The sequence below is a fragment of the Schistocerca piceifrons genome, chromosome 9 (assembly GCF_021461385.2).
Source record: "Schistocerca piceifrons isolate TAMUIC-IGC-003096 chromosome 9, iqSchPice1.1, whole genome shotgun sequence".
Taxonomy (NCBI): Eukaryota; Metazoa; Arthropoda; class Insecta; order Orthoptera; family Acrididae; genus Schistocerca; species Schistocerca piceifrons.
Window position 1 is genome coordinate 190,638,534 of NC_060146.1, and position 12,902 is coordinate 190,651,435.

Below are 12,902 nucleotides of genomic sequence, written 5' to 3' on the forward strand. Positions count from 1 at the left end.
ACCTGGGGGCCAATAGACCGCGGCTCTCGCGGTCGCCGCGCTGCAGCAGACCTTTGACCTGGAAGGTGCCGGGAAGGGGCATCCCGGGAGAGGCGCCCTTGACCGGCAGACGCCGAAGGAGTGGGACACTTCTCCGGCTGGGGAGGGGGAGCAGCGCCCAGAGGAGAAGGTGTGGGAGCCGCAGGGGAGGGGGGAAGGAGAGGGGTCCGGGATGGGGGTAAGGAAGGGGGAGGAAGGGATGAAGATGTAACCAAGGCGTAACTAGATGTCATGGACACAGGGTGCAATCGTGCATATTTCTTACGGGCCTCTGTGTAGCTTAAACGATCAAGAGACTTATACTCCTGTATCTTTTTTTCTTTCTTATAGACTGGGCAATCTGCTGAACATGGAGAATGACTACCATGACAATTTACACATACAGGAGGGGGAACACAGGGACTCCCCTCATGGAGTGGACGTCCACAGTCACCACAGAGAGGGTCCTGGGAACAGCGAGAAGACATGTGGCCAAAACGCAAGCACTTAAAACACCACATAGGAGGTGGGATGTACGGCTTCACATCACAGCGATAGACCATAATCTTAACTTTCTCAGGAAGGGTATCCCCTTCAAAGGCCAGGATAAAGGCACCAGTATCAATTCGATTATCTTTAGGACCCTTCTGAACACGCCGAACAAAGTGAACACCCCGCCGTCCGAGATTGTCCCGAAGTTCCCCATCAGTTTGAAGGATGAGGTCTCTGTGAAAAATCACACCTTGTACCATATTTAGAGACTGGTGAGGGGTAATGGACACGGGAATTGTGCCAAGATGGGTACAGGCACGAAGGGCCGCAGATTGGGCAGCCGAAGCAGTTTTTATCAGCAACGAACCCGACCGCATCTTGCTCAAGGAGTCCACTTCGCCGAACTTGTCTTCACTGTGTTCCACAAAGAATAAAGGTTTGACAGTGGTGAAAGTATCTCCATCAGTCCTGGTGCAAACTAGAGAACGGGGGAAAGGTTTTGCCCCTAGACGACGGGCCTGACCCTCCTCCCAGGGGGTAGCCACGGAAGGGAAGGCCGAAGGGGCAAGAGAAGCAGCACTTGAGGAATCAGTACCACGCAGAGAGACGGCCGCAGAAGAGTGGCCAGAGTTTTGGACCCGTATGCGTTTCATCTGCATAGCGTCCGCCCTGATACCACCCACTCCGATCAGGGGCTCTCCTCACGGGCGCCACCCAGCCACAGCAAGGGCCGTCTGGCACGGCGGCCACTGCCGGGAGTTCCGATGCTCCAGGATGACGAGCAACCACTCCAAGGCATGCATGAGGAGGTCACAGCTCAGGTATCAGAAGTGTGATCCCTGTGTGTTCAGGGGGCTCAACCAAAAGGGTACATAGCGACCCCACCACACGGGCTGGCTACCGTGCTGGCTATGCACCCTAGCATCAGACAACGACGTAAAAGAAAAGGTGGAATGTACTAGGAGGGCACACGTCGGAGACACTAGGTAAGGTGCTCTTCCCCAAATGGCTCACACTACGGAAGAGAAATTTTGGAATGGAGGTCAAACCCCAGAGGGGGACCAAGAAATGCCAAAAGGAGGAGATGATTACGCAACAAAGCCGGAGTGTAAAACCAACAGAACCAGGAGGATAGCGGGGGCCAACATAAGCAAGGACACCAATAGAGGGAGAGGAGAGGGCGAGGGGAAAGGGGTATGGAGGGGAAAGGAGGGGAAGGGAAAGGAAATGCAGCCCGGGAGAGAAAGAAGGCTGCAATGGCTCGGGGCCCCGTGCTCGCCACGCACGTATCCACAAAAGAGTTGTGGACCCCCTGGGGAGGGGTGCTAAGGAGGTTAGGACAGCAACAGAAAGTGACCGTGGGTGATGTGAGTAGGACGTTAGGAAGAGACAATCTCATTTCAGATGTGGACTTATCTTTGACCACCAACTCTGGCTGATGTCTGCCTTCAGCCTCACAGTAAGGGGGTCTCTCTCAATCAGAGATCTCAGCAACTGACCAGTCCTTTGCAAACTTCTCCTCTTCACTCCCTTGGGAAGGAGCTAGCAGCCTGAGAAGTAGGAATAGTCTCTTCTACTTTTAACTGTGTCTATTGGCTGTACTTAACAACACTGATCAGCCTTTGTGTCTGATTGTAGTTTTACAGTTTTCCAAACTGGATTTTCCTCTTGATACAATCATACACTCACAAAGATAGAATGTGTGACTCCTTGACTGGATGCCACCAAACATACCCCAGTCTATCCATGCTGTCAGATGTATTGATTAAAATTTCATTCTTCAGTGAGCATATTTTCGGGAGGGAAACAGTCACTCCTACAGATGAAGAAGGGTACATAGCTACTGTGTGTCTACCATCAACAGACCTTTTCATAGAGCACATCACATACACTTATCACCATCTTTTGGACTTTGAGAAAGGTCATATCATTGGTATGAGGTATATGGTAGCATCACAGCAAAAGATCACACAGTTTCGGCACACTGTGGTAAGAAAAACAAGCATAAGTCCTCCACAACAAATGTAAGACTGATTGACATTCTGATGAATCGACTGATGACAACAACCAAAATCTGTGCATCTATGTCTACATACTTTTTCTGCAAGTCGCCTCTCAGTGCATGGCAGAGCGTGCCTTGAATCACCACTCGACATTTCCTTTCCTGTTCCACTTATGAGTGGAGTGAGGGAAAATGGCTGTATACGTGGCTCTGTACAAGCTCTAACTTCTCTCATCTTGCTGCTGCAGTTCTTATGCACAGCTCATGTTGATGGCAGTAGAATCATTCTGCAGTCAGCTGCAAATGCTGGTTCTCAAATTTTTCTCAATAGCTTTTCACAAAAAGAATGTCTTCCCTCTAGGGATTCCCACTGGAGTAAATAAAGCATCTCCATAATGCTAGTGTGTTGGTCAAACCTACCAGAAACAAATCTAAAAGCAAACCTCTGAACTGCTTCGATGTAGTCCTTTAATGCAGTCTGGTGGGCATCCTGAACACCCTACCAATACTCAATAATGTGTCACACCAACTATCTATACATGGTCTCCTTTACAGATGAGCTACCTATTCTCCTAATAAACTGAAGCTAATCATTTGGCTTCCCTACTTTGATCCTTGCATGCTCATTCCATTTCATATTGCCTTCCAACATTATGCCTAGATATTTAATCGATGGGACTATGTAAAGCAGCACACCAAAAAACAGTACCTTAACATTACAGGATTGTTTTCCTTTCTCATTTGCATTAACTTACATGTTTCTACATTTAGAGCAAGCAACCTTACACAAAACCAAAGAGCAGTTCTAAGTTATCCTGTATCCCTTTACGAGAATACAGAGGCAGAGGTTACATGAACTGTCAGGAACAGGTTACTGGAAGCTGTGTCAAGATCTTGAGTTGTCTTGCATTGTTTATGACTGACACTGTAACACAAAGAGTTGCATGGTATATGCCCAGAGTCAACTGGGACAATCTGTGATGTTCAGCAATGAGTCTTGCTTCAGTTTGTGACAGTCAGGTCAACTTCAGTGTGTGCATACACAATATTGTGAAAGGTCAGAGGAAGTGACTGTGGGTGGTGTGTTTAAGTCTCCAACTTCTGGAATGATGGAATGGGGAACTGTTGGATACGGCAGCAAGACTGATTTGGTAATCGTTGAAAGAAGGCTGAATGCTCACCAGCATGTTCAGTTAAACACCTTTTTATGTTTGTGTGTGGTACAGACTCAAAAAAACGCAAAATTGAGGAAAATGTTAAAACTCCCAAAATAGATGCAGAAACTTATGTAACTGGCATACATGATTAAAAATTGTAACCCTCTCCATAGATTGTATAAAATTTGGATCAGTGAAGGAAATTAAATGTACAATACAATATTTATACACTAATTTATTGTAATGAATTTCATCAGTTCTTTAAAAAATCACAGATTTTTAACAGCAAGTAAATACTCATAAAACTAAAACTGGTATCTGGATGCAAGGTAATTGAGCGATTTTCCAACATGCTATAATTTTTGAGAGATTTCTCCTTTGTGTTTAGAAAAAAGCAAAAATTGTCGAACATGGTGAATTAAACTGAAAAGTGTTAAGTACGGTGAAAGGCATTTAAATCCAATGTGGAGTGTGTGGTTTCCTTCTCCTTGGAGAAAGAAATGTGAAAAAATGAGTTTACTTTCCCGATTGACATTACAAGCTTATTAGATGAATTTCTGTATTGTAAAATTTAAATTTAGAAGAAAGCTCAGGCTCTACAGTTTCACTTCATACCTTCTACCACTGCTGCCAATCTTTACAATCTACAGGGTGTGATGCAAAGAACAATTATACACGCAACAGGAATAGAAAGTGTTGCCACCAAACATACCTCAGTATATCAATACCTGTGCGATGCATTGATTAAAATTTCATTCTTAAGTGAGCCTGTTTTCAGTGGGAAACAGTTGCTTCTACAGACAATGAAGGATACATAATAGCTATTGCATGTATACCATCAACAGAACTTTTCATATCAAGATTGCAACTGTATCGTGCCAGATATGAAAAAGAAAATCTTTGAAATGTGCTATCATAAAAACCATAGTTCAATACCTGTAGCACATGATCTTTAAATGCGAACACGGTCTGCACGAAAAGCATATTTTCAGCGCTTCACAAAATGATTTCACCCCTAACTGCACTCCTGTCATTGAAGGGCCAATGCCCCTCTCCACACATCCAGCAGGCAAGCTCAGTTTATGTGTGATGTGGTAGGTGCACTGGCTGTTGGGCGACTTAACATGTCGCCAGCTGGTAAGATCTCACTAGCCGGAAATGGCCAATGTTACCGTGATTCTGACTGAGCATATCCTTCAAGACTCAGTGTTTGAATTTGAAAGATTGACAATCAATACTGTTCCTGAATACAGTACATCAGAATATATTCAAGACAAGACTGAACTATGAAAGGCACAAGAAAGGTGGTAGCTGGGCAATTCTCAGAAACTGAGGAGTTTAGGAGAGAAATTGTACAACCGTGAGCTGCAGCACTGTTAACGCCTGTGGCTGAAAGTACTAGAGAGGTATTAGTGAGGATCAAGATATTTGTGAGAGAGCTTCAGCCAGAAATCCCTCTGCAAGTAATTTCCACTCACACATCCAGGTTGCTGAACTCACACGTCCAGGTTGCTGAACTCAGCATTTATGACCCCCAATTCGTCTCTCTCCCTGTTCTCCATCACCTCCACTATGGGTATTAAAACAAACAGGGCACCTGTGTCAGCTGTGATTCATCAGTGCCTTTTTTTCCCACAAATACAGTGAGTATTTTATGAAGGATCTTGTCTTGCTATGTTACTTCCACCATGATCAACACTTGGCATCATTTACAACACTTCTTTCCACAATTACTATTCATAATGAACACTGTTCTGAAAACTGGCTTGAAAATCCTCACCTTGGTCTCTGTGATCCTGTGGCTCTTCTGCCAGTCCCAGATGGAGATGTTGTGGTCAGGGGCTTCATCCACTGCACACAGCAGGGTCCCTCCATCCTGTAAAAACACAGTACACACACTCAGTGCATCTCTGAACAGTGCATAAATGAGGGCACAAAAAATATCCTTTAACTGAGTAACTGCACACCCAACATATAGTGCCACTGCCTAGACAAACTACCAAGAGTTCAATGGATTAAAATAAATGCAGTAAATAATTCCAACCTTTGGTATGTATCTGTGTCAGCTATTCTTTTTTTTGGTTCCTTGTGGTCATGTATTTATGCTGAAGTATTAGACAGTTTAGTGTCATTTACCATTGCCTCTTTAATTATTTAATTCCAAACTTCAAGTTATTTGCTTCTGTTTACTAAGATGTATGGAACAGGTGAAATACCCTCCAACTCCAAGAAGAATATAGTAATTTCTGTTCAAAAGAAGGCAAGTGCCAACAGGCATGAATATTACCTAACCATCAGCAAAATAAGACATGGGTGTAAAATAACAATGCAAATTAGTTACAGAGAAATGAAAAAACTGGTAGAAGCTGCCCTTGAAGAAAATCAGTTTGGGTTCCAGAGACGTACTCATAACATGCAAGACAGATCTGACTGTATGACTTATCTTAGAATATATGTTGAAGAAAGGCAAGCCAATGTTTATAACATTTGTAGATTTAGAGGAAGATTTTGACAATGTTGACTGGAACACACTATTTGAAATTCTGAAGATAGCAGGTATGAAATACAGGGTGCAAAAAGTTATCTACAATATCCACGGAAACCAGACTGCAGTTGTAAGAAAGAGTAAGAATGTGAAAGGGAACGAGTTGTTAAGAAGAGAATGTGACAGGGTTGTAGTCTTTCACAATGTTATTTGATCTGTACATTGAGCAAGCAGTGAAAGAAACCAAGGAGAAATCTGGAAAGCAAATTACATATTGAAATGAAAACTTTGACATTTGCCAGTGACATGGCAATGCTGTCAAAGATGGCAAAGGACTTGGGCAGCAGATAATGTCTTGAAAATAGCTTACAAGGGGAACGTAATTGAATGTCAGACAACAGTAACCAATTTTAGTTGAATTAAATCTGGTAGTACTGACAGAATTAAGTCCTACACACAGAGGAAAAGGGGGCCAAACTCAACCAATTAGAAATTTTAGAAATTAAAAAACTGATATGTTTATCTCCACACCTACTATTCATCCAGCAAACCTCTCTTTTAGGTGAGATCACAACCCCAGGATAGAAGCAAAACTTTGGGCCCCAGTCCATCATAGTTAAAAACATCTTAGCTGATGCATATCTTTAGTCCGGTCATTGTAGTGTAATTGGTGAATGTGTAATAGTGTATGTAATTTGGTAAAAATGGTCATTGACATAATTCTGCTTTAAGCTACCTTAAAGAAGTTGAGATGGTTATCTTTGCCTTGTCATCATGTTTATCTGTGCACTGTCATCTTTGGGAATCAGTAATGTACTTGAAAATGCGCTTATAACCTGAAACCCTGGTTGTGCAATAACATTAAAAAATTGTGATACAAGGCTAAAAACAGTATTTATTTAGTTATATATTTTAAATTTCAGAGGGAGTATTTTTTGATACTTTCATGTAACTGAATTTTATGAAAGTTGTTTTTTGAACATACTGCTGCACTTTTTCTCTTTAACTGTTTGCCCCTATATTTTCTTCTACATTTAAGAAATGATTATTAAAAACATTTGCTACCTGTGATGACTTGTTTGTAGCCCTTCCATTTATTTATTTATCCATCTTTAAGCATTTACATGCAATCGATGTCGTCATGAGTAATGTACAATTTAAATATTAAGAAATATAACTATTGTGAGGTATCACACAAAGCTAAAGTATACATTTTAAAAGAACATACATAATAAATGAATACATTTGATACATAACTAAAGTGTGCATTTTAAAGAATGGCATAATAAAAGAAAACATTTCATACATAAGGATTTCTCCATGTTTAACACTTGAATGTTAATTTAGTAATAATGTTATCCTATTTTTTGCCCAGTTGTCCTGCCTCTAGATTCGCTACATTTCACATAGCTTTAAGTCTGTTGTTGGAATTACTGATTTCTGACAATGTTCATGTGTCCTGATTTTTTAATAACTTTTGTTATTAATTTTAGGTAGTTTTTGTAGTGTGCAACAACTACAGGATATCTACTTGTTCTTGCCATTGGATACATTTCTCTCTTTCTTTCACAAGATACTTTAATCTCTCTAGTGCTCCATGGTCTTTTACATGGCTCTTTAATGGCCTTTCTGATTAGCTTATGTGGAAAGCTATTTTCAAATAATGATATGAATTTATCATGGGCGAGATTAAATTTAACATCAGCATTTGGTTCATTACAAATTTCCTCCCACTCCTCTTGTAAACCATTTATAAAAACATTGTCATTGAATCATTAATTATTCTAATTGATTCCTACTGAGGAGTATCAATAGTGTAAGGTATTATCTTGGTTATTCTAATTAACTCTGCATCAGGACCAAAGTGAGCATTTCTTACTGTGTGTACAGTTATTTTCTTGATTTGAGCTTTATTGTCTATTACGGTCCTATTGGCTTTATCCACTTGTGTTGGAAAGTTAATTACAAAGGGTAAAAAAGTTTAGGTGAAAGAAAGAAAGGAATGATACATAATTTCTGAAGATATAAATAAAACACAAAATAATTGAAGGTATGTAGAAGTTGAGTAATATCTCAAATGTCTTGTAAAAGGAAAATACGTCTCCAGTTTACGATGTAGCAACAAACTAGAAAAAAATTATCTCTGATTGTTGCTACAGCAACGAAATGGAATAACAATCTAATACTGTTGATTTTGGGTTAGCAAGAAAATTATATTAGTACCTGGATACTAATAATAAACATTCCCAACAAGAACCTGAGACTGCAGAGATAATAGATATAGCACAACTATATATTTAGATATGTGGCTACATGAAATATGGTGCTCACAGTATATGAGCACATGGTCACATAACAATGAAGTGTACACAGCAGTTTTCAGATCCTACAGCAAGCACCTCAGTGGATAAATTTCATTATTACATATGCTGTATTTAGTAATGAAAAATTAGGAACATAAAGATTAAGAGGAAAATCTTCAGGAAATATGTGAACAACTTTAAGAAACAGAAGAAGTTTTGTATAAGGTGTGTTCGTAAAATAATTGTGTTTTGAGAACAAGAGTGTGCACCTCTTGCAAAACAGTTGGGTGTCTGCGATACAAATTCACTTCTTGTATTGCATCTCTCTCGGCTGTTGTGTTCAGAATAACTGGGCGGCCATTGGTTCATATATTCTATTCAGGAGAATATTTGATTCTTAGAAGCATCTACATTGGAAAAACAGGACACTTCAATATGTAATGACTGTCCTGTAGAATAAAACAAGACATTTTGAACTGCTCAGCACAAAAATCTTGCACCGATCCACATGAATCCCAGCCACATTTGAAAATTCTTGTATTTAACAACAAATACAAACTCTTTTTGTGATTACTGTATTGGTAAATTACTCACTGCTTTGGAGAATGTCAGGCAGCAGATGGAGCGTTCAAACTCGCCTATGCCAATCACTGCGACAGTGGCCAGGCTCACCGAATTCCAGATCCGGACGTGAGGCTGTGTGGGGAAAAGCTTCCATCAGTTAAACAAATACATTATTTTATTCTACCAGATTTTGGATGATAAGGGGATGTGGAGATGTAATTAAGGTTAAGAGAGATAAGTGGCTGTCAGGTGTGGCTGTTTTTTTTGTTACCTAACTCTGTACATAATATGAAACAGAGCTCCAAACTAAGAATAAGAAAATAATTATTTCAATAGTTTATAGCCAACCATTTTAAGGTACTTTGTAACACAGAAATAAAAAAAATTCACATTAATATTAAATATGTTTTAACCACAGCTATCACATGTTTTTCTTATGTTCACACACTGCTTTACATACACTCACGATGTGTATCTTTCATAAAAATCTACAAACTGAATTACTATTCTCATAATTTATATCTTGACATGTTATTTATGTGTGTTACCGAAACGGTAAAAATAACATTAGATATTTATTTAACATAAAGCTCTTAGAAGTACCTGTTAATTGCATAGTCAGAATTAATTTTTTTAAAATTAATTTAGTTGATTTCTTTAACACAAAGTCAGTTGCCCCATCACACAGACCAGACCACCTTAGCTTACATAATAAATGTTAAAATTTTTATGAACACACATTGAGTGGTTTGATTTTAATTTAAATTATAGTTAATTTTTTTATTAATTTGAGTACACATGTAGTTCCTCACACCTCCAGATAAATATGTTATTACTCAATAATATGAAAATATTGTAGAATTGTTCAGTTAACTTATGCCAGTGATGAAAGTGCGTGAGTCCTGCTGTGTTATTTGACAGACAAAGAACAATGCCAGCTTAAACTCAGATTTGCTATCAAGAACTTTCTCTCCAATGGTGATACATCCATATAATTAATTACACAGTCTCATAAAATAAATGAAACACCTAACATATGGGGAACATCACTAGTGCACTGTGTACCTGTACAATTTTGTTTCTTGCGTTTAAAAATACTTTGGACAAAAGGCCAGCACCCGAAACAAACACCTGAAGCAACACTGGTGTGACACAAATAAAACAAAAAATATAAATAGAGAACTCCTGAATTTTTAGTTTTCAGAAAATTCATTAGATGAATAATCAAGCAGGATCAAAACTACAGGAGCCGCAGGGGAAAAAAAAATATTTTTCCATTGGTGACAGTTTTATGGGCATTAGGCCATGGTCTACGGCATGTTTCTGTCCTTAATGTTTGACCTCTAACTACAGTAGACATCATCAGAAGACATTAACACCAAGATAACTTTTGAATGTATAATTCTTTAACAAGTATTGACTACCAAACTTTTTTGTCTTGTTAAGTAAGTTTACCTCTTAAAATTAATGAGCTATGTCTTTATAGTTTCGGATGATGTCTCCTGTATTTGTAAATGAGATGTTATGCACAGAAACATGCTTTACACTATGCCTAATGCCCATAAAACAAATATACAAATACCATTGGTGAAAGCCTGCTGTGTTTGATCAAACTCTATCCTTACGTTTAGAAAAATGCGAGGTGCAGGAAAGAAACCTGAAAGTGATATAAATTCTCTTCTGTCAGATGCATCTAAAAAACAAGAGATAATTAACTACAAATTATAAGAAAGTGATGTACATCATTGATGTCAGTAGAAATTCTTCCCCCCCCCCCTCCCCCCTCCCTTCCTAGCCCTCACTCCTCCGAAAACAAAAGTGCTTGATTAACAGAGACACAGTGGAGTAGGAGCAATACATTAAAAGCGAGAAAGATTTCCATAAAGCCCAGTCATTCCTTAAGATGTAAGGTGAACAGCCAGAACTAGTAACACAAAATTTCAGGGAAGAGACACAGAACAGCCAAGGCAGTAGGAGGAAGACACATAAGACAGGACAGGGCATTCCTCAGGCAGTAACATACTGACGTACCCACATCTCCGCCTCTGGAGCATTTCTGTCAGGTGGTGGATTCAGTCTCCAGGACTATAGCATAACAACAGAGAGAAAACTCCTTTCATTGTCATAACTCTTACTTCACAGCTTTCATACTCCATGCTGCTTGCACGTACATACATACATACATATATCTAAAAACAAAGATGATGTGACTTACCAAACGAAAGTGCTGGCACGTCGATAGACACACAAACAAACACAAATATACACACAAAATTCTAGCTTTCGCAACCAATGGTTGCTTTGTCAGGAAAGAGGGAAGGAGAGGGAAAGACGAAAGGATGTGGGTTTTAAAGGAGAGGGTAAGGAGTCATTCCAATCCCGGGAGCGGAAAGACTTACCTTAGGGGGAAAAAAGGACGGGTATACACTCGCGCACACACACACATATCTATCCACACATATACAGACACAAGTAGACATATTAAAAGGCAAAGAGTTTGGGCAGAGACCCAAACTCTTTGCGTTTTAATATGTCTGCTTGTGTCTGTATATGTGTGTGTGTGTGTGTGCGCGCGAGTGTATACCTGTCCTTTTTTCCCCCTAAGGTAAGTCTTTCCGCTCCCGGGATTGGAATGACTCCTTACCATCTCCTTTAAAACCCACATCCTTTCGTCTTTCTCTCTCCTTCCCTCTTTCCTGACAAAGCAACCGTTGGTTGCGAAAGCTAGAATTTTGTGTGTATATTTGTTTGTTTGTGTGTCTATCGACATGCCAGTGCTTTCGTTTGGTAAGTCACATCATCTTTGTTTTTAGATATATTTTTCTCATGTGGAATGTTTCCCTCTATTATATACATACATACATACATACATACATACATACATACATACATACATACATACATACATTTATTCATTTATTTCCCTTTCCAAACATTTTGACAGCATAATCCACATCCTCCAATACAAACAATGAATTTTTATGTTAACATATACAACTAAAATAGACCACTATAATGGGATTAAAGATATATGAGGGGATGTCTTTTCAGAAATGCTGCAAAACATAGATGCCCAGAAAGAATTTGCACACTGCAGCTGCCTGTGTACCGAGTTTTAACTTCCTGGCAGATTAAATCTGTTTGCCAGACTGGGAGAAGAAAGTGGATTAGGAAATCAGATCTCTTACAAATTATATTTAAATAAAAAACTATCAGTGAAATGGAGAGGAGAAAGTACCAACTGGATAGAACTAGGGAAAGGACTAAGAAAAGACTCCTGTGTCTCCTACCCTTGTAGAAAATATGACTAATCACTGCCCAGTAGATGACAAAGGTGTAAAAACAGGAGGAAGACGAATGTAGTGTTTGACATTTGCAGATGACATGGTCCTTCTAGCAACAGGTGAAAAAAAGTTCAGGATATAGTGGATACCATTTAAGCTAACTGCATGATTAAAGGAATAAAAATCTGCATGGAGGACGCAAAAGAGGAAGTAAAAGATTGTAGATAATGCTCAATGGAGAAGTATTAGAACATGTGCAAAACAAGATACAAACCAATGAAGAGTAGCACAGAAATTAAAAACAAGATAGCAAAGGAGAATTTTTTGCAGCAATATGTATGGAGTGTCCTGCTGTAGTGCTGAAATATGGGCAATGAGGAAGGAAGGCAGAGAAAGGCTGGAGGCTTTTGAGGTGTGGACATAGCAGAGGATGGAAAGGATAAGATAGATGAGAAGAATGAAAAATAAATAGGTACTGAGAAGAGAAGAAGAGCACAAATGATTAATGAATGTGATAAAAAGAAAGAAAAGAAATGAACAGGGCATACATTAAGAAAGAAGGAGGAGGTGGTGGTGGTGGTGGTGGTGGTGGTGGTG

At 39.5% G+C, this 12,902-nt stretch overlaps 1 protein-coding gene across 6 annotated transcripts in view; it reads right to left on the reverse strand.

Moving 5' to 3' along the window:
• LOC124717355 (echinoderm microtubule-associated protein-like 2) overlaps positions 1-12,902 on the reverse strand; it is a 655,376-nt gene that overhangs the window by 52,940 nt on the left and 589,534 nt on the right. For 4 of the 6 annotated variants that reach the window (XM_047244186.1, XM_047244189.1, XM_047244187.1 and 1 more), the window contains 3 exons: positions 11,053-11,106; positions 9,052-9,153; positions 5,450-5,545 (listed from right to left, as the gene is read on the reverse strand). In XM_047244186.1, coding sequence (XP_047100142.1) covers positions 5,450-5,545; positions 9,052-9,153; positions 11,053-11,106 — 252 coding nt within the window. The remainder of the gene's footprint in view (positions 1-5,449; positions 5,546-9,051; positions 9,154-11,052; positions 11,107-12,902) is intronic. The other 2 variants (XM_047244188.1, XM_047244190.1) reach the window with 1 other exon arrangement.